The sequence below is a fragment of the Trachemys scripta genome, chromosome 2 (assembly GCF_013100865.1).
Source record: "Trachemys scripta elegans isolate TJP31775 chromosome 2, CAS_Tse_1.0, whole genome shotgun sequence".
Classification (NCBI taxonomy): domain Eukaryota; kingdom Metazoa; phylum Chordata; order Testudines; family Emydidae; genus Trachemys; species Trachemys scripta.
Genome location: NC_048299.1, coordinates 276,822,579 through 276,843,020, shown reverse-complemented (window position 1 = coordinate 276,843,020; position 20,442 = coordinate 276,822,579). Strand labels below are relative to the sequence as shown.

At 46.6% G+C, this 20,442-nt stretch overlaps 1 protein-coding gene across 1 annotated transcript in view; it reads right to left on the bottom strand.

Annotated features, from left to right (window-relative positions):
* Nucleotides 1–3,845: 3,845 nt before the first annotated feature.
* ADGRB1 (adhesion G protein-coupled receptor B1) overlaps nt 3,846–20,442 on the bottom strand; it is a gene marked incomplete in the record, with an annotated part of 371,095 nt that continues 354,498 nt past the window's right edge. The window contains 2 exon segments of the mRNA XM_034763711.1: nt 3,846–5,286; nt 20,094–20,198. Coding sequence (XP_034619602.1) covers nt 5,089–5,286; nt 20,094–20,198 — 303 coding nt within the window.

The following is a 20,442-nucleotide window of genomic DNA, read 5'->3' as shown; positions in this document are numbered from 1 at the left end:
CAGTTTATTCTGCTCCCTTCAGGAGGTACATTCCCCCCATCTCTTCCCCACTTAACCTGACACTCACGTACCAAACTGCAGCATACCCTCCTGCCCTTACATGTCAGGATCTCTAAGGTAAAGGGGCTGAGGTAGAGAATTCCCTAGCATTTTGTTCCCATCATGGTTAACCGTGCCATCAGCCTAGGGTTTAATCAAAGCTATTAAACTGACCTTCTTCTAATGATCCTTGTTTGGCCTCCATTCGCTAGTGGCTGGCCACTTCCAAGACTCAGGCCCTGCAGCGCTCTCTTCATACTTAGCTGCCACCCTCACCATAATCACTCCAGAAAGAGCACTTCTGCCCCTGAAGCATTGCACAGCTAAACAGACAAAAGTCAGAGCTTAGTCTTTACCACAACTCAGGCTGTGGTCCCTCTACCCATTTCCAGTAAGTAATGGTGACCACAAGATTTCGCAGGACCCGAAGAAGTGTTTCCGATTCCTCTTCGGAGTAAGAACCCGCAGCAGATCTTCTGAAATTTCATGGCAGTATTTAGGATCATTTGGCCAGAGTGGCAGTGTATGTTCCCTCATTCCCTCCTTAGTGGGAGGCAGCATGTCCTAGTGGATCGGACACTAAATAAGGCCTCAGGAGATCTGCAATCTCTTCCAAGCTCTCCTCTGTACCTCAGGCAAGACTGCCTATGTTTCCCTTTCCCACCTTCTCTTTGTTTAGATTATACAATTGTTGGGGCAAGACCAGCCTCTTCTGATGGGTTTGTACAGCCCTAGCACAATAGGGCCCTCTGTTTAGTTGGGATTTCTATCAAGTGTGTCCCAGTAGCTATCAAGAAAGATGTCCTCTATCTACAAAATCAATACAGCACAGCTGGCTTCAGTGGAAGGTTTCTTCATGGTGCTAATATTCCTCAACATTGTGCTGGAGGGCATCTGTAGGCATGAGAGACGGTTTTAGTCTCCATGGCCTATTCACCCTTTGTGATGAGAATGCCAGTGAATGGGATAATTAGTGTTAATGGAGAAGGGCTAGTGTCCGCGTTGGTTTGTTTGTGGAGGGAGTTGAAGGTGGAAAGTGGCACTAAGAACTGGCCTGAGACTCCAGTTCATCCTGTGCAGGCCCCCAAACAGCCAGCCAACATTATTAGCGTTTGTCATTAGCTATTAGCATTTGTCACATAGGACACAGCGTCACACATCTCTAGGGCTTTGATTCAGACTTGTTCCAGCTTGGCTGCTCCCAATCTCCTGACCCGCCCGTCACCCTGTCTCCAAACCTAAACCCTATCAGTTGCCTTCGGATCATGGAGTCAGAGGGAAAAGAGCAAGTTTCCCCATTGGAAGAGAATCCCCAAAACTCAAGGAACTAAATCATAGAATCGTAGAATATCAGGGTTGGAAGAGACCTCAGGAGGTCATCTAGTCCAATCCCCTGCTCAAAGCAGGACCAACACCAACTAAATCATTCTGGCCAAGACTTTGTCAAGCTGGGACTTAATAAACCTGTCCATTTTTGCCTTAGATGGGTTGGTGTCTTTATCCCCTTCCCTAACTTTAGCCATCATAGTTGGGTCCCTGCATGGCAACTACCCCCTTCAAGCGGTGGACGGGACACTCTCCACGTTTGTTCGGTGCTGCCCCTTCAGTGACTAGACAGACAGCGGTTCAGTGGTAGGGCTGTGGCAATAAGAAAGGAATCAGCACTAAGCCTTCCCATTGTAGCGCTGCAGTCTTTATACCTTTAAGCATGGACAGTCTCACACTTGAGCCACCTTGGGACATCATCCTGGCACTCTTCCCACTATCTGCCAATAACGGTGCCATTGGAATACTGATGTTATCAATGGCCAGTACCATTGTGCCACATGCTAACTCCAGCTGGATTGATGTGTCCTTAGTTCATAAAGACCCTTGAGGGGACCATACGCTCGGCGTGAAAAAATGGAAATTTCCAATGTCTTTGAAGATGGTAGGATGAGGCGCAATAGCTGGAAGTTAAGGAAGGAAAAGTTCAAGCTAAACACTAGGATAATGCTCTTAATGGTAATAGCAACTGGGCAGTGGCTTTTATTCCTAGGAGACATGGTTGAGGCAACATATTGCAAGATATTTAGGAAGAAGCCATCAGTGGGAGAACATGGGACATTGTCCCACAGAGGGTAGGTGCTAGAGGTGGTTAAACTGGTTGAGCAAAGCAAACTCTTTGGCCCTTACTGTCTATAGGTGAAATTCCACAATTCTAAACTACATTGGGAACCCAGCGGAGTTTTGCCTGTGAAAGAACAGCAGGATTTATCCTTGCAACTCTCTGCTGGTCATCAGTACATGCCTAACCCTCATCTGCCAGATGCCCTTGGTACAAGATGTGGAAGCGGGCCTTTAAAAAGAAGACATGACTAGAGTTTACACGTTTTTTATTAGAAATAAGACACATTCATTTGTGCTCTGAAAACTGTACAGAAAAAACTGACGAACACAGAAATAAGGGAGGTGAAAATGGGAGGGGCAGAGAAGGGTGAGGAGAAAACAGTATTAACCAGAGAAACTCAGCAGAAAAAGTAGAATATCAACAGTTATTAAACAAACATTTATCTCTGTAATTACATAACACTGTTAATGTCCTGCAGCTTGGCTGGAATGAGAGGAGCAGGTGGGAAAGGTTTGGAAGAAGGAGGGAGGGGAGATTGGTTGGGTAGCGAAGGGGAAAAAAGAATTAAAACACAGTAGAAAGATATTTGTATGCTAAAATTCATTATGTGTAATTATAATAATTACAATATTCTACAACCCGGCATTTATGAGAGGCCTTTGTGCTTTCCTGTTTCATAGAATAATCTAAAATCTGACAATTACATCACAGTTTTTATAAGTAATTTTTTTTTTTACTATTTGGATTTTCTAATTTTTTTAAAATTTTATTTTATTTTTAATATTATACAGCTAATGACAAGATAAATGCCATTATACTTTAAAAAAAACTAAACCGTGTGGCCTGAAATTAAATTTAAAAAATGCTTGCATATCAAGCAACCGCTGTCGGCGGGGGGAGCACAATTTGTTTTCATTGATTGTTTTAAATTTTGTTCCCGTCTTTAGCTTTTTCCTAAAAAAAGAAACACACACACATACACACACATAAATCAAACCCTGATCTAGATTAGCTGCTGTTTGGGCTCAATGTGATGTTTCACAATTAGGTGCTTAGCGATAGCCATTTCTAGAGCTGGTGGAAATTGATAAAAAGTGAGATGAAAATTTTTGATGAAACAAATGTTGTGGTGAAAAAGAATTGGTGAAAATTATGTTACGTGAGGACTTCTGATTAAAGTCTTTCATAATAAAACAACAACATTTGATCATGGAAAAATGCTGATGGAAATTATTTTGTTTCAAATGTTCAGATGAAAAAATTTGGACAACTTTCTGGGGGGACAAAAATGTTTTGTGCAAAAACCATTTGACTTTTTTGTGTGTAAAAATGTTAATGAACTTTTTTCATGAAAAATACATTGATGCACAATTTTTGATGAAAAAATGTCCCCGTTTTGGTCCAGCTCTACCCATTTCCTTTCCTTCCACTAGCACCAGAAACCTGTTTCCCAGCTCTGTGAAGTAGTGAAGACAGGGTGGCGTGTAAGGAGAATAACCAGCCAGTGACTTGAATACAATAAAACAGAACATTCCAACCTACTGCACACAAGGGCCTGAGTGTTCCTCACCATCCCAATCTTTCCACAGGGGACTCCCACTCAACGTTTGGAAAGTGACATCCTTGCCCCGCATGTGCATGGAACCAAGCTACGGAAAGATATTTGAAATGACAAGAGCCAAAGAAAGGAAAGGTCTCGGGTTTCAAGTTCTGTTTTTATTGAAGAAAAGAAAAGAAGAAGAAAAAATAGATTTTTTTCCAAGTGTATGTTACTCATTTATCAGTTTGTCTCAATGTCCTACGGCAATATTCTCCGTATACTGAACGTCTCCAGGTACATAAGCAGGTCACTGTGGCTTCCAGGGGAGGTGGCTGGAAATAGGTCGAGTCTCAAAACAAAACAAAACAAAAAAAAGGAAAAGACAATGAGGCCATGTGAACCTTTAAGCAAGGTTCACGTTGAGTTTATCTCTTTGTTTTTAACAGTCAATGAAATGATCTACATTCTTTTGTTGGTTTTTTAACGTCTCTATCTGGAGACGACATGAATGGGTTTGTTGTTGACTTAAGAGAAGGTCTCTTCCCACTCTGCATGTCCCGCTCTTCAGAGAGTTCAGGAAGTCCTCTGCAGAGGGACGGGGGGAAATACCCACCACGCCACTCTTGCTAGCCATATGCTGCAACCACTATATCTGGCCTCTCCCCAACAGCATCCTCTGAGCTGGCTTGTGTAGATCCATGGCTGAGAACCTAATTTTTCAGATTGGAGTGTGGTGGTCTTCTTGATCACAGGATGCAACAGCTTGGTAACTCCAGTTCCCTTTTTCTCCAAAAAGCTGGGCCGGGGGGACAGAAGTGAGCAGGATATGTCTCTCTCACTCCCACCGCCATGCAATGGGACATCATAGACCAGCCAATGCTGAGCTTTCCCCGGGAGCCTTTGGCCAGCCAGCATCCTGGCTGGGTTCCCACTGAATTAATCCCTGCTCCTTTTTCCCCCCAAGACAACCCCAATCCTCTTGGCCCTTCTGCCACCATATTTGCTCTCAGTGCCCTTTCGTTGCTCCCAGTTCCAGAGCAGGAAGACTCAACATACTGGCGATGGCTCCTCGTCATCCTCTCGCCACTAAAGTGTCGTGTTGACTTTGTTCCCCACCCTCCCCACCCATTCCCCCTTCTTTTACTTTTACAGGCTCATGTCCTCTTTGGGCCTACCCAGGGAAGATCGCGTTGTTCTGTACCTACTGCTACTAAGTTCTATAAAGTAATATTCCCCTTCTCTGCTGAGAACAATACAAAAGTTACTTCTTTTTACCAAAGGTTTCAAAAGAAACCAAACACTCTTCCTCACTCGCTTTCAATTGAATTTAATCATCTTTTAAAATTTTGTTTGTTTTGTTTGTTTTTCCAGAAAAAAAAGTCCCTTTTTTCCTTTCTGCTCAGACCTCTGTCTGCAGGTCAATAATGTCTTGTCCCACCAGAGGGATGGTGGCACCTGTTTTCTCCCACTCTACAGTTTTTAGTTCTAAGGGAGATTGTGGTAAAGGTTCCATGTCCTTTTTAACCCATGATGGTGGCGAGTGGACCTTCCTGATTCCTTCCCAGGGTCTCTTGTTTGGTGTCTGCTGTTTTTCTTGCTATAAAGCAAAGGAAAGAAAGACAGAGAAAAAGGAAAAAAAGAAAGTTACTGCCAGTCCTGCAAACACTACCCATCACACACTAGATTTCTTCTTCTGTCTTTTTTAAAGATAGGGCTAAGCGAAGATTTTCTATCACAATTCTTTCTTGAAAGAAAATTAGTTTTTCAAATAAACAAGAGTTTGTTTTGTGCAAAATGGCTGCTTGCCATGGAAAATTTCAGTTTTTCCACAAAATACTGAACACCAAAATATTTCAGTTTTCAGATGAATATTTTCAGTATTTGAATTTCCACCAAAAAATAATCAAACATTTCCATGGAAAATTTAGAAGAAAATTATTTAGTTTTATTTTTCATAGAAATTTTTGCATAAAAATCATTTTTTCACCAGTTTTATTTAAAGGGCCACAGTCCATCTCTATATATCTAGAACTAAATCCACACCCAATAAACATCTCATAAATGTAATTGCTTCTTTTACTGATGATACCTGTGATGATTAAAGGCTCAATTCTGCAAAACTGAAATCAATAGTAGTTTTTCCACTGACTCCAAATGATGCTTCTGGGGCTTGTTCCACCACTATGTCAGTGCAACTTTACGCCAGTGTGACACCATTGCAATCGACCCAGGAATGGCATTTTGAAGTTTCTGCAAACATATTGTGGAATGCTCTAGTATATTTTATAGAGGTTGTCAGGGGTTTCATAATCTGTGGTGTGTTCTCATTCTCATAGATTCATAGACTCTAGGACTGGAAGGGACTTCAAGAGGTCATCGAGTCCAGTCCCCTGCCCACATGGCTGGACCAAATACTGTCTAGACCATCCCTGATAGACATTTATCTCACGTGTGAATGAAAACACATGCATAGATAATAGTTTCAATTGGCGTTCCATGAAGCTTCCCCCACTTTTCCCTTTTTAACAGGGATGCTTTTCACGCTTTATGATCCCTACAAAGCACCCAAACATTAGAATAAAATGGGTTCTCCCAGACACAATAGCAGCATGAAGTTCTCTGCAAACCACCTGTCACGGGTGGTTTGCAGAGATGTGGGGTTTGGTCTGGAAGAGATGTGGACAAAAAGAAAAGACGATTCAGGTTATGAGGAGGAAGAAAAACAGGGGAGAAGGCAAGAAGATGTACATGCAGGTCACATGCACCCAGATCCACCCTTTAGTCCTTGTGTGGTTATTCAGAGGTATCGATTGGAAGAATCATATCCACACACTGAACTGTGGTGTTTTAGTGTATTTCCTGTGCGTGACATTGTGGGGAGAGCCACATTTCAAAAGCTTAGAGCTCTGTCTGTCTATCTAAGCTAGCCACCTGCCATGGGTTCTACTCCTCACTCCACCATGACTATCAAGACACTTTCAAATTTAAAGTGGGAAGGGACCTCCCGGGGACTGGAGTCCAGTCCCCTGCTATTGCTATTGTCAGATAACCCCCTTCGTTAACCTAGCAAGCTGGACCTTCCAACTAGTTAGGTTTCTTGCTCCCACTGGGAGGCTGTTCTAGAACCCCACTCCTCTAGTGCTTAGAATCCTTCTTCTAATTTCCATCCGAAATTTACGCTTAGCCCGATCATCCCCATTTGTTCTTGTGCTGACACTGTCCTGTAGCTTAAATAGCTCTTCTCCCCCGTATTTACAGGGAGCAACCAGATCCTCTCTCAGCCTTTGTTTTGCTAGGCTAAAGAAGCCAAGATCCTCCAGTCTCTTCTCACAAACCAGGCTCTCCATTTCCCGATCATCCTCTCAGCCCTTCTCTGCACCCGGTCCAGTTGGAATTCATATTTCTTGAACACTTGAACTGTCTGCGATTCATTTCACCCGTGTACTGAAATCCTGGCATGACAGGCACTGCTGTACAAGTACTACAAGCTTACTTGGGCTACAGCAGTGTAAATCCAGAGTAACTCAGTTGAAAGCGCTGTTGTTACGCTTTCCTTGCACTAGTGTAACTGAGATCAGAACCTGGCCCTTAGTACGTAATTGTGCCATGCTCGAACTTATCTCCCATGCACTGCTTCAAACAGCACCTGAACTCAGTGGGAAAGAACTAGGTGAATGTGTCTCAGTGGTGAGCTGCTAGGCACCGTGTCAGTGTATAACCAGTAGTCCAAAGACAAGATCTCACAATACATTGTAGTACCACAAGCCACTGATTTCAGTGCAAACCAAGTCCACATCTATGATACTTCACAGAAAGGGGCACAGATGGTTGGATGGGTACACGTCAATGTAGTCGGGAACTCCCCTCCCTTCTTGCAATGGAAAGAGCTCCTTTGATTTGGTTATTCTTTAAGGCCACCTTCAGCAGCAGGACCCTGTTATTTTAAACTTGCCCTCCCACACAAGCTCAAGAGCTTTGCCAATGAACCTCAGTCTTGACCTGTAGCACCCCCCAGTACTCTACTCCAGGCCTGGCCCCCAACAACTCAGTTCTTCCAATATGCTTTAAGCTTGACTTGTAACGGTCCCAGCCATTCCTGTGCTGGGTGTCTTCTGAGCACCGGAACCTGAACAAGCCAATCAGCGTGACGTGCTCTAGGGACATGAGAACTATCCTGAGACCCAGCCAAGTCATCTGAACAGGTGATGCAAGCCAGCATTTAAAGTGTGGTTTTCAGAGGCCAGGGAGAGGAGCAGCCAGGGGAAGCTTGCCTTTCCTGTCCTGTTTGTGTGGCCAGACAGAGGTAGCCAGCCCGCATGCATGTCAACTCCGCCCCAAATCACATAAAAAATATATGGAGATATACCTATCTCATAGAACTGGAAGAGACCTTGAAAGGTCATTGAGTCCAACCCCCAGCCTTCACTAGCAGGACCAAGTACTGATTTTTGCCCCAGATCCCTAAGTGGCCCCCTTGAGGATTGCACTCAGAACCCTGCATTTAGCAGGCCAATGTGCAAACCACTGAGCTCTCCCTCCCCCCCTAAAACACAAAAAACATTCAAATACACTAAATATAAGTAGCACGGCTCCTGTCGCTGACACAGCTGCCTTTGAGGTGGGCCACGCTGCTCAACAGTGTAATATGCACAGTGCAGAAGAATATCGTCTCCAACTGGATCTTCCAGATGAATTTAGTAGGCTGAACACGCTTAGCTGAGTTGACCAGTAGCCCAGATGCTGGGGCTCAAACATCCCTTGCTCTTCGCAAAAAGACCAATGGGGTTCCGTGGTTAGTTCCATGTCCTTTTTCGTCTCTCCTTCATGTGGAAATTATTAAAATTGGGTCTCTGAGTCCCTGGGACCACTTGAGCTGCTTACATAAGACAGCCACTGATACTTAGCGTTGTAATGTCTTCGCGGAGTTTCTGAGCAGGAGGAAAGACCCACCGATCCACAGCAAAGAAAAACCTGAGAAGAGAATTGCGTGATCCCACTGCAAACTGCTCTGGCGCTGGCCCCAGGTCGAAGGCCTCAGGGAGAGCCAGGAAGATGCGTAAAGAGAAACAGAAAGTGCAGAGGGGCTGTACTGCCAATAATTCAAAAAGATGGGATCGTTACTGTGGCCTGACACAGTCCATGGGCTTGTTGCTCCTAGGAAATAAAAACCTGTATCCTCTCCCGGCTGGTGACAGCTTGGCGGAGCGGATTTCTTTCACAGAGCGGCCCAACGCTGGCATGACACCTGGTGAGTGCGTGGCAGGAGGCAGGCCGTAGACCTTCGCAGTGTCTGCCTGTGCTTCTGTAACCTCTGGGAGGGGGAACGACTGTACCGATGCCTCAGCTCTCTTGTCTCCCCCGACATGCTCGGCTGGTCTGGTGGAAGTAGAGACCAGTGGGTGATGTCCTGGCCCTAGTGGAGTCAATGGTAAAATCCCATTGACTTCAGTGGGGCCAGGATTCCACCTGCTTTGTTTAAAGTCTCACTCATTTGCTGAGGGCTTTCATTTTAGTTATTAATCTTAAAATGGCTGGATTAATTGGGTGGGCTGATGATTTTAGCGCTTGTGAATGGGGGTTAATTGACAGCCGCAGAGAATGATATCCTCTAACCACTCAAGAGACTGCGGAGCAGCGCAAGCTTCTCCCATGTGCATCCGTTCTGTTCTTGAGGGACTTCCTCTGGGCTGAGAATACAGGTTAAGGTTGTCAATGGTATGTCAGAGATTTGGATGCTCCACTGGGGCCTCTCCGGATCCTTTAGGTGGCTTTGAAAATCCAGCCAGAATATATTCTACTTGGCCCTTTCAATTCTGGGGCCTCTCTCTGCAGAGATGTCCAACAAAGAGGCCCAAAGTTGCTTGTTATTTTTTGGAACTGGACTGAGACCCATCCAACTCAGACTGTAGCCCTTTGCCACTCTGATCTTCTTTGGTATGTCTCACCCATGCCCACTTCGTGAAACCTCCCCAGCACAACTGGCAGTAGTCAGATGAGCTTGCATGCAAGTTTGTCTTTCATGACGTGTCCTAGAACTTACTTCCTGCCCTAAACTGTTGTGTTGCTCTTAAAACAACTACCACTTTCCATGCCGGAAGGGAAGACATTTCAATGATAGCTGAAATTATTCCTATATGTAACACAGAGTTTATCAATGAGTTGGTCAATAGCTTTGGCATGAAAAGTACCATATAAATGAACGATGATAGGCCAGGGTATTTAAAAATGGGTGCCCAAGGTTACGCTCCTAAGATCATATTTTGGCACGTCAATAAGTGGCTTGATTTTCAAAAGTGCTGAGTACCCAATAGCTCCCAATGACTTCAGCTGTTTGACAAAGCTGAACATTTTTGTGAAACTGTTTCAATTTCAATGAAAATTTGTTTGAAAGCAATGAAATCCCTTTGAATCAAAGCCTTTTGATTTTTTCCTAAATTAATTTTATTTCTAAATTTACTTTATTTCTTATAAAAATATAAAAAGGGGTGACATCAAAGCTGAATGTTTCAACTTTAGAGAAACAAAATGGGTCAATTGACCCAAAATTAGTTTTTTTCCAGATTTTTTTTCTCATCAAACAATTGAAAACGTTGGGCGTTTTCCCCAATTTGGGCTGAACTATTTTTTAAATCTCAAAATGTTTCATGGGATGGAAAATCCATTTCCCAGCAAGCTCTATGGCTGCTTCCTCTTCAACTGCATGTAATATAACCTACCAGGCTCACTGCAGCCCAGATCCCAGGGCTGGGGAGACACCCAAAGAAAGGGAGGCAGCGTTGATGCTCTTGGCCCATCGTTAAGGAAGGAAAGGGAGTCTAGAATACCGAGCAGCAAACCCTGATGCGCCAGCACTAAGAGGCACACCAGCAATAAGGAGCCAGGGCTCTGACGGAGCAATGGGAACCCTCTCCTCATTGTTTTGGTTAGTATTTCATCTACCTGCATAGCTTGGTGATGCCGCACCTGTTCCTAGCAAGCTGTCTGGGTTTTCACTATGTTGCACAGCTGTGTTTGACAGAAGCACTAACAGCGCAAGGCCCAAATTTTCCAGGGTGCCCTCTGATTTCGGGGGCTTCAGTTTCATGGGTGCCCACCCTCAGACACCCTGGGTTTAAGTGCTGAGCACTTGCAGGCCCCCCTTGACTTCAACTGAAAATATTTGGATCCAGTTTACATGCCCCAATGTTACACAGGAAGTCAATGGCTCAGCCAGAATTAGTACCCAGAATCCTCTGGGCCACTGCACCTTTGCTCCACCAACTCGATAACTCAGCTTCTTCTCTTTAAAAAGGCACCTGCTGTATGATAGGTTGGGGGAGAATAGGCAGGGGCTGCACCCCGAACTTCTGAAAACCATGTAAGGTGCATGATAAGGTCTGTTGTTGATGATAGTCCAGGGATGGTATATGGGCATCAGAGTAGCTGATGGAAGGTATACGGGATGGTGGGTAGCAGATGAGCTACGTGGGGTGCAGGGTTGCTGATGGATGGTATATGGGACATTGGACAGCTTAGAGATATTTTACGACTGAATTAATTAAGTTTCTCTGCAATTTTCATAACAGAATTTATTGTAGCAATTATTACACTTTATGTAGCGTTCCCTGTAAAAGACACTCTAATTTTCCTTTTAACCGTTGCTAATTATCGTTTCATCAAAGCCTTGAAAAAGTGCAGAGAGCATTACACATGTAATGCCGCAGGGACGTCCTGCCTGGGAGTGGGGGGCCCCTGCTGAGGGACTCACAGTGATTAGAACTGGGTTCCTAGGAGCAGAATCTCTATTTTCCAAACTCAACCCAGAGACTGGCCTTGTAGCCCTGAATGCTCAGCCCACAACTGTGCACTCTGTTCTGGCTGAATTTCCCCCCCCCCTGAAGCAACATCTCCAGCTACCAAGCCAGCTAACCAAAAAAAAGGGTAGCCAGCAAATGAGTGAATTAGCTCTGACATGCACTGGGATATGCCAGGCGGACACATGGCCTAGACTACTAATTACCTACATCAGTATGTTCTTTGGGAAGATCTGAAAAGCCTTTCGAAAGCTCAGGCTGGCAGTGGGGAGAAGGGAGAGAGGGGAGTTTCTCCCGAAGAGCCTTTGATGAGCCTCGGAACCATATGGTACATTTCTGATGGTGCAAACCTCCAGCTCAGAGCCACATTTCTAGCAGAGGATATAGAGACACAAAGCAGAGCTCCTCCACCTTGTCCATAACAGGATTCCCCCATCCAGACCCTTGCCCCTTGCAGCCTGGAGGTGTGATTTACAATCATTTCTTCCTGCCACTCTGGGATATGTCAATGAAAGCACCAGTGAAATTGGTACAGTCTCCTGGTGGTTGAGCAGGAGGAACTGGTGGCAAAGTGGCCGGATCAAGCCATGTCTGGAGAAGACCACAAGAGGCCAGGGCATAGCCATCTCAGGAACAGCTGAAATTTTTCAGATGAATTATTCACTTGTCCTAATACACAGATTCAGGTTAACCAAAACCGCTTGTGAATTTGGGTCAAATTCAGTGAATAGTTTTGGCCCAAAAGAGACAAAATTAACACAAAACATTTTGTTTCAACACTTTCTAAGCCACATAGTTCAACTTTTGGTTTCATAATGATGTTTCATTTCAAAATTTTGCTAGATTATTTGCAAAAGCAACTAAACAAAAAAGGATACCCCTCCCCCGACTCCCGACCCTAAAAAAAAATAAGCCAAATGAAAAATAAATACATAAAAACTCATTTCAGGTTTAACAAAACTTTTCATTCAATCTGAAAGAAATTCTTCCCCCCTCCCACAATTTTTCTGGTTTGGCCACTGAATCAAAAAAATCAATTTTTCACTCAGCTCTACTTAAGAACACCCTCTGTCGGGGTCCTGCTGGGGGTCAAGGCTAGAGCTGGGCAAAGCTTTTATGCCTGGTTTCAGAATTTATAATAAAAAAACATTAATGGAGATATCCTATCTCCTAGAACTGGAAGGGACCTTGAAAAGTCATCAAGTCCAGCCCCCTGCCTTCACTAGCAGGACCAAGTACTGATTTTGCCCCAGATCCCTAAGTGGCCCCCTCAAGGATTAAACTCACAACTCTGGGTTTAGCAGGCCAATGCTCAAACCACTGAGCTATCCCTGCCCCTCAATTTGTTTCTGTGGTGGGGTGCCTGCCCCACACTGGGCTCTAAGGGGTTAGTAGAGCCTTAGGGAGACTGCGCAAGAGGCATTCAATCAGAGAAGGGCTCAGAGGAACAGCCAATCAGGGCCTGGCAGGCCCATATAAAAAGAGCTGCAGGGCATAGCAGATACAGTTGCTTCCAGGAGCTCAAGAAGGGAGGATCGGCTGCCTTGCAGGAGGAGGAGGAGGAAAGCTAGCCCCTTGGAAAGAGCAGTGCTGGGCAGGATCAGGGGAGGGAGCTCCTGGCTGACTGCTAAAACTGGCATGCTGAAGCCCTGAGATAAGGGCAGAGAAGGTGCTGAGTCTGTGGGGAAGCAGCCCAGAGAAAGGTACGCAGAGGTTGGAGGGGATGCAGCACATGGCTGCCATCTACAGGTTCCCTGGGCCGGGATCTGGAGTAGTGGGGGGGGAGCGGGTCCCCCTCTCACCTCCACTCGCCACTGAGAAAGTGGCTGGAGCGTCGCACTGTGGTACATTCCCCCGGAAGGGGGGAGCACAGAGTTTGGCACAGCTGGAGGGCTGTGTCCTGAAGAGGATGCCGTGGTCCTTAGAACGACACGGGTCCAGGAGCAGAAGTGACGGTGGCGAGACGTCACCAGAAGAGGGCGCACGGGCTAGCAGAGCCAGTCCCCGGGACAGCCGCAGTGGTGAGTCGCGCCCCGTCACAGTTACAAACATAAAACTTGACCCAGGCTTGCAGAAAGTTCATAAGCAGTACATATATGTCACCGAGAGCCAGACCAGGCCTCAGAATGAGAGTAGGGCTGGGTTTTGAGGTGAGCTTGGGGTTGGATATCGGAATGAGCGAAAGGCCAGAAATTGGGGCAAGAGGAGGCCAGGTTTTGGGATGAGCCTGGCGCTGAATTCTGGGCTGAGTCTGGGGCCTCTACATGTATATCTACACAGTGTTTTGAAGCCTGCAGCAGCGAGCCTCCCAGTCCAGGTGGACAGACTCAGGTTACTAGCGGAGCCTGAGCTAGCGTTCTAAAAAGAGCTATGTAGACAGTGCTTTGAAGTTTTGCTTGAGCTGAGCTAGGCTTCATAGCCTGAGCTCCAGTCCGAACTCCTCTTCAAAGCACTGTCTATACAGCTATTTTTAGTGCACTAGAGCGAGTCCTGCTAGCTCAAGTCTGTCAACCCAGGCTCGGAGGCTCGCTTCTGCAGGCTCCAAAACATGGCGTAGACATACCCTAAGTGACTGTCAGCCCATTTCTGGCTCAAAACATGTCCATTTTAGACTTTATCATAGAATAGCAGGGACATCAGGAGATCATCTAGTCCAACCCCCTGCTCAAAGCAGGGCCCGTCCCCAGTCCTTTTTTTTTTTTCCTTAACCCCAGTTCCCTAAATGGCCCTCTCAAGGATTGAACTCACAACCCTGGGTTTAACAGGCCAATGCTCAAACCACTGAGCTATCCCTCCCCTCCCTGATAGACTGGCCCTTTGAACATTGGACTTTGTTCAAATCCAAAACTCCGACCAAGGCCCAGGCGGGCTCACACCCCTTGAGAGCTAAAATAAAAGGTGTCCAAGAACCTCCGGCACAAGGAATCCACGGAATTTTACACAGCTCCTTTTGGAATCGCATTTGCTGGTCTCGACAAAAGTAAAGAACAAGCTGCAAAACTAGACACTGAGAGAGAGGACTTTTGTGTGACTCAAACTCTCCCGATGGTGCCGGATCAAAGAACGCCCAGGGAGAGGAACTGCAGGGGAATCACTTTCATCGCTTTCAAAGCAGGCACTGAGCAAGGAGACCCTTACCTTGAAACCTGTAAAGGCTCATCTTTTATACTATGCTCTTGCAGAGTGTGTCGGCTTCCGACAACACCCAGTAAAAGCCTTACTTAGAACCTCTGACTAATTTACCAGCAGGAGCAGCTTACAGAGCGGCTCTACGTGGCTCTCTACCATCCCTGCTTTAACGTTCCCAGCTCTTGGCTGGAGAGAGACAGAGCTTGAGGGAGGGGTTGTCGTCTATCTGGCCCATAGTCTGTAATCATCAGGCACTGATTAGCATTTGAATAGAGAAATACATTAGCAACAAGGTTTCCAGTGGCTTAACTTGTTTTTTTTTTTAGCAGACAGGATCTGGGCAACAATTCGTATCAGCCAAAGAATGACCCAACGGGAGGGACGCAGAGTGACGCTGGCTATTCGATCATCTGAGCCAGTAATAAACCAACCCCCCAGTACAGCCAGAGCAGCACAAAGTGATCTTAAATTGCCCTAGAGGGACACTGTAGGATCCCTTTGGCTGGGAGTGAGGGCAAGCTGGCTGAGTCTTCACCCAGATCGGAGGGGGAAGACTGACGCAATTGGGAGAAGGTGATATCAGCTGCCTCTGTTGAGGGAATGTGCCCATTTTTTGCAAGCCAACGGCCGGTTGGATGCCCAGATGGCAGCAGTGGCCAAGAGTGCTTTTAATCGTTTGTGTTTGCTCAGGAAGCTCCCACCGCTTCCCTTTGCTCGCAGGGAGAGTGTTACACCTTCACTCTGTGACCTGTGCTTTCTTGGTTACATCCTATGAATCCTTAAATGATTTGGGTCCTGGTTACTTCAGAGAACCCCCTTCCCCACTGCTAGCATGACAGGCAGCATCCTCTCAGGGCCCTGAGCTAAAATTCTCCCCAGTTTACTCATGAAGGGATTGAAGGCAGATGCTTCTTGGAGATGAGATTAATAGATTTGAAGACCAGAAGGGCCATTATGGTCATCTAGTCTGACCTCCTGGATAACACAGGCCAGAGAACCTCATCCAGGGATTCCTGCATCCAGTCCAATAACTTCTGGATCTTTTAGTGACATGTTCAATCTTGATCTGAAGACTCCAAGAGAGGGTGAATTTACCACATCCCTTGGGAAGCTGTTCCAAGAGTTAATTACTCTCTGTGTTAAAAATCTGGATCCTTACTTCAACTTGAACTTTGCTGACTCCAAATTCCAGCCACGACATCTTGTTATGTCTTTGTCCGCTAGATTTAAGAGCCCTCTAGTAGTATACTTTATCATCTCTTTGGCAGTGAAATTTACATCCCTGATTGGTTCATCAGAGCCCAGACATGTAAGACCCTTTTATTTTAGCTGCAGTACTTGGGCGGAAGTAATGGGAAATCCTTGCTTTAAATGCAGATGGAGTTTGGAGAGTGTTGTCCTTATGTTTTGAAAATTAGTCCTATTGGGTGATGTAGTTTCTATCATAAACTGCTGGACATGTGCCCACAGCACTGGCTGGGCAGGTTTTCATAAACTGAAATAAACAGATGAAGAAGTACATAGATAATATACCGCAGGGGACGATTCCACCCTGGTCTTGAACTAGGCAATTTAATTGGTCTCTGAGACACAGGATTAATTTAGTATTAGCAAAGCTCTGTGGGAGGCATAGAAATAATTGTGGTTAACGCTGCTACTACAAACTGGACTTTCCTATCCCGACTAGTCAGGGTTAGATTATCTATGGGCAGGTCTTCACTACGGGAGGGGGGGTCGATTTAAGATACGCAAATTCAGCTACACGAATAGTGTAGCTGAATTCGACCTATCGGAGCCGACTTACCCCGTTGTGAGGACAGCGGCAAAATCGACCTCCGCGGCTCCCCGTCGATGGCGCTTACTCCCACCTCCGCTGGTGGAGTAAGAGCGTCGATTCGGGGATCGATTGTTGCGTCCCGATGAGACGTGATAATTCGATGCCCGAGAGATCGATTTCTACCCGCCGATTCAGGCGGGTAGTGTAGACCTAGCCTAAATAAATGCCTTTGGGTTTTGGCCCACATTTGAAGAAGAGCGACAGCTTGTCTCTCTCAGCAACAGAAGTGGGTTCAATAAAAGAGATTACCCCACCCACCGTGTCTTCAGGTTTCAGATACATTCTCCATTTCAGGAGCTATTCCCACTTGTGATGGCTGCATTCCCAGGACACCTTCCCAAGCCCCACCTGTGAGACCCAAAGCCAGTTCCTCCCAGCTCTTTCTGCAGATCAGATAGTGGTTGCAAAATGGTTCATTTGAGAGAATCCAGCCAGATGCGATGACGGGCTAATCATTTTCAGACCGGTACGAAGTGGCTCAATGGACCAAAAGGGGGACTGTCACTCGAATTCAAAACAAGTCATGGAAGGATTAGGAGAAGCTTCATAACTAGGAGATGAAACCTGGCAATGAAACATGCTGCCTGGAGGGGTTGGAAAATTGCCATTGCTGGAGATAGTCAAGGCAAGACTAGACAGCCATCCATTGGGGGGGTGCTTAGGGAGAATGAAATCAAAACTTTAGCAATGCAAGAAGACCCACTAGCTGTCCCTTCTCCTCCATGGTACTATGGAGGTTACGAGGCATTCCAGGATGCTTGTGATCTCGTTTGTGTCCAAAAGCTGAGGAGTTTTCTACCGGTGAGGGAATGTGTTTGGAGTCATGCGTCATGGCGGGGTTGGGACTTGTCTGCAAAGCTCTCTGATGCAAAGCAGAAAGGCAGACTTACGCTAACGTTAGTTTTATCACTTCCACCAGAAGAAACACTCCACCGTTTTATAACCTAAACACACACAGAAAAGAAACAGAGGGGGTTTAACGAAGGTCTCCGTGGTATCTAAAAGTTGCCTTCTCTGATATGGGGTCCACATTGTAGGGCAGATGGCAGCCAGTGCAAGGGAATGACAGGAAAGGGGTGCAGGAGGGAAGTGATAGTTTTTCTTATAGGCTTAGGACTTTGCATAACCAAATCTCACTATTGACCACTGAATACCAATGCTTAGAAGGCTCCTTATTTAATGCACCTGAGGTAAGAAAGGTCATGGCCAGGAAGTGAATCAGGCTGCTCTGTGTGAATATTTAAATTATACGTCTCTTCAGTCTAACTCCAGCACCTGCTGAAAGCTGTTCTCATCCGAAAGCCCTTTGGTGCGGTATCTAGAACCAAGTCTCCGAACATTAGGCTACCAAATAAGCTCAGATACTTCTCTGAAATATCTGAACAACCTGCGTTTGTAAAGCTGGCCTAGGAATGTTACACGGAGAGGCTTTCTTGCCATATTTAGGCTCTTCTGCTCCCAGCCCTGGGCCAAACCCGGGAAATATAGAGCATAGCAAGTGAAGGGTAGTACTGACTGTCCATCTCAAGTAATGATCCATTTGGAGTCTGGGCAAAAAATAGGGCTGGTTCTCGTATAAGCTGTTTGCCAGCCTGAGGGTCCTAGTCATTCTGAACAGCCAGTCCCCACAAGCAGACCCCTTGCAGTAAACCACAAGCACAGTAAAACTAGGGATTGCATGGAGCAAAACCCTGACTCCCAACACCATCGACTGCACGATCCCAGCCCAGATCCCAGTGTTACATCTGGGCCCTGTGTTTATAATGGAACCAACCAAAACCTCTCACCCTATCACACTCTGAACCGTGGGGCTTGGCCTGATGTCCAACTAAATCCTAACAAAAGCCCCAGCAGTCACTCACTGGCTGGTCCTTTTCGCCATGCTACAGATGGCCATGAATGCCAACTCTGCCTTCTCTTGAAGATGGATGGGGGAAATTCCAACCAACAGAGAGAAATCCCACTTTGGGGCAATCCCTAAGAGTCTCACAGAGAACATCCCTGAGCCAGGCGGCCCACCACTCTGCAGTTGCTACTTATTTTCCCTCTCTGCTGGACTAGATTAAATTCCTTGCCAGCCATTTGGCATCAGCCCAGCAGGCATGGAGGGGCTCAGACAGTACAAAGATGGCCCTTTGGCCAGCCTGATTTTCCTTACTGCTGCAGCAAAAGTTCTTTGCCATTATGGTTCTTTCATGCTGGACCCGATTTGGCCACAGTGCACGCCTCCCCATACTAGTGCAACACGTGCCTTCCCTGTGGTGGACTCACTCCTTGGAGGGGACGTCCCTACAGGGGCCACCTCACAGACTGGATGGCTTAGAACTTTACATCGATACCTACACTGGAGCTGACAGATGCAGTATAATTCAGTGTCATGCACACATTTGCACAGGGCCAGAAGCAGCCTATGGGCCTTTCTTGTTTCCAGATCCTATTCTTTTCCCCTCTGTGGCTTTCCCCTGTATTCTTCCAACATCGCCTCCCTGTCACTGAAGGTCGCTCAGAAAAAGTTCCTACCAGCGAGAACAGTAGGACAGTGGAACAGATGCGTGGAAGCTCCATCATTGGAGGTTTTCAAAAGGAAGCTGGCTAGCCCTCTGTCTGGGATGGTTTAAACCAGGGATCAGCAACCTTTGGCACGCGGCCCATCAGGGAACTCTGCTGGGGGGTCGGGATGGTTTGTTTGCCTGGAGCCTCTGCAGGTTCAGCCGATCGCGGCTCCCACTGGCCGTGGTTCGCTGTTCCAGGCCAATGGGGGCTGCGGGAAGCAGTGTGGGCTGAGGGATGTGCTGGCCGCTGCTTCCCGCAGCCCCCATTGGCCTGGAACAGCGAACCGTGGCCAGTGGGAGCTGCGATCAGCCAAACCTTCGGACACTGCAGGGAAACAAACCGTCCCGGCCCGCCAGCGGATTTCCCTGACTGGCCGCGTGCCAAAGGTTGCCGATCCCTGGTTTAGACATAACAAATCCTGCATCTTGGCAGGGGGTTAGACTAGATGACCCTTGTGGTCCTTTCTAACCCTGTGATTCTAAGCCAGCACACAACAGGTCACTGCCACAAGTGCTTTTAATGGAACCCCTGTCCTGAGGTCAGACTCTTCCAGCAGCATCCCTCTCCTTTCCCAGATCATCTGAAGGTGCTGCTGCCTTCGCGGCATAAATCCCACCTCCCTGACAGTCCAACCATCACAACTTATGCTCTCCTCTCCTGCCTTGGATTTGAGACCAGCTCCCATAGACAGTAACGGGATCTGACCCATCTCCACTGCACCCCCCCTCTGCTCCCCAGTCCACACCATAAAGGTGTTAAAGTTTCCATTTATTAGGTGCCGAGAAGATGGACACGACAGACACAAGCTGAACTGCACAGCCTCACAAGATACGAGGAATAGAGTTCAGAAGTGTATGTATCAGCACGACAAGCGGTTGCCATGTGAGCTAGAGGAGAGTGAACATGTCACCAGCTGTGCAGTAGCATTATGATTTTACACACACACACACACACACACACACACAGATATTGAGAGTGGAGTGACACTGAAGTGCAGGGTTCTGGTAAGAGCCCCTATATTTTCCTCCATCCCCATGCTCATCATGGTTCTTGGAGCGGGAAGCCAGCAGCTCCAAAGGGTGAGTGACTGACCTTGCTCTCCGTTGTCGGAGACTCCTTCTCCTTCTCCGCATGCTGCAGCTTCCTGTTCAGGTCCTGGAACATGTCCTGGTGACGCTTTCTCGTGTGCATGATTTTCTGAAGCAAAGACGTGTGCGAGAGGTCAGCAAACCTTTCTCCCCTTAAGATTCATGGCATTAGAGTCTACCCTGTCCTCACCAACTAGGAAACTGCCAAAGTGGGCACCTAGGTTCAAGTTAGGTGCCCAAATCCCTTTGAGGATCTTGGCCCTAGATACTAGAAATCTAGATCTCGCTACAGGCAGGAAAATTCCAGCCTACACCAAACTAGCTGAGTCTTGGCTAGTTACAGGATTTGTGAC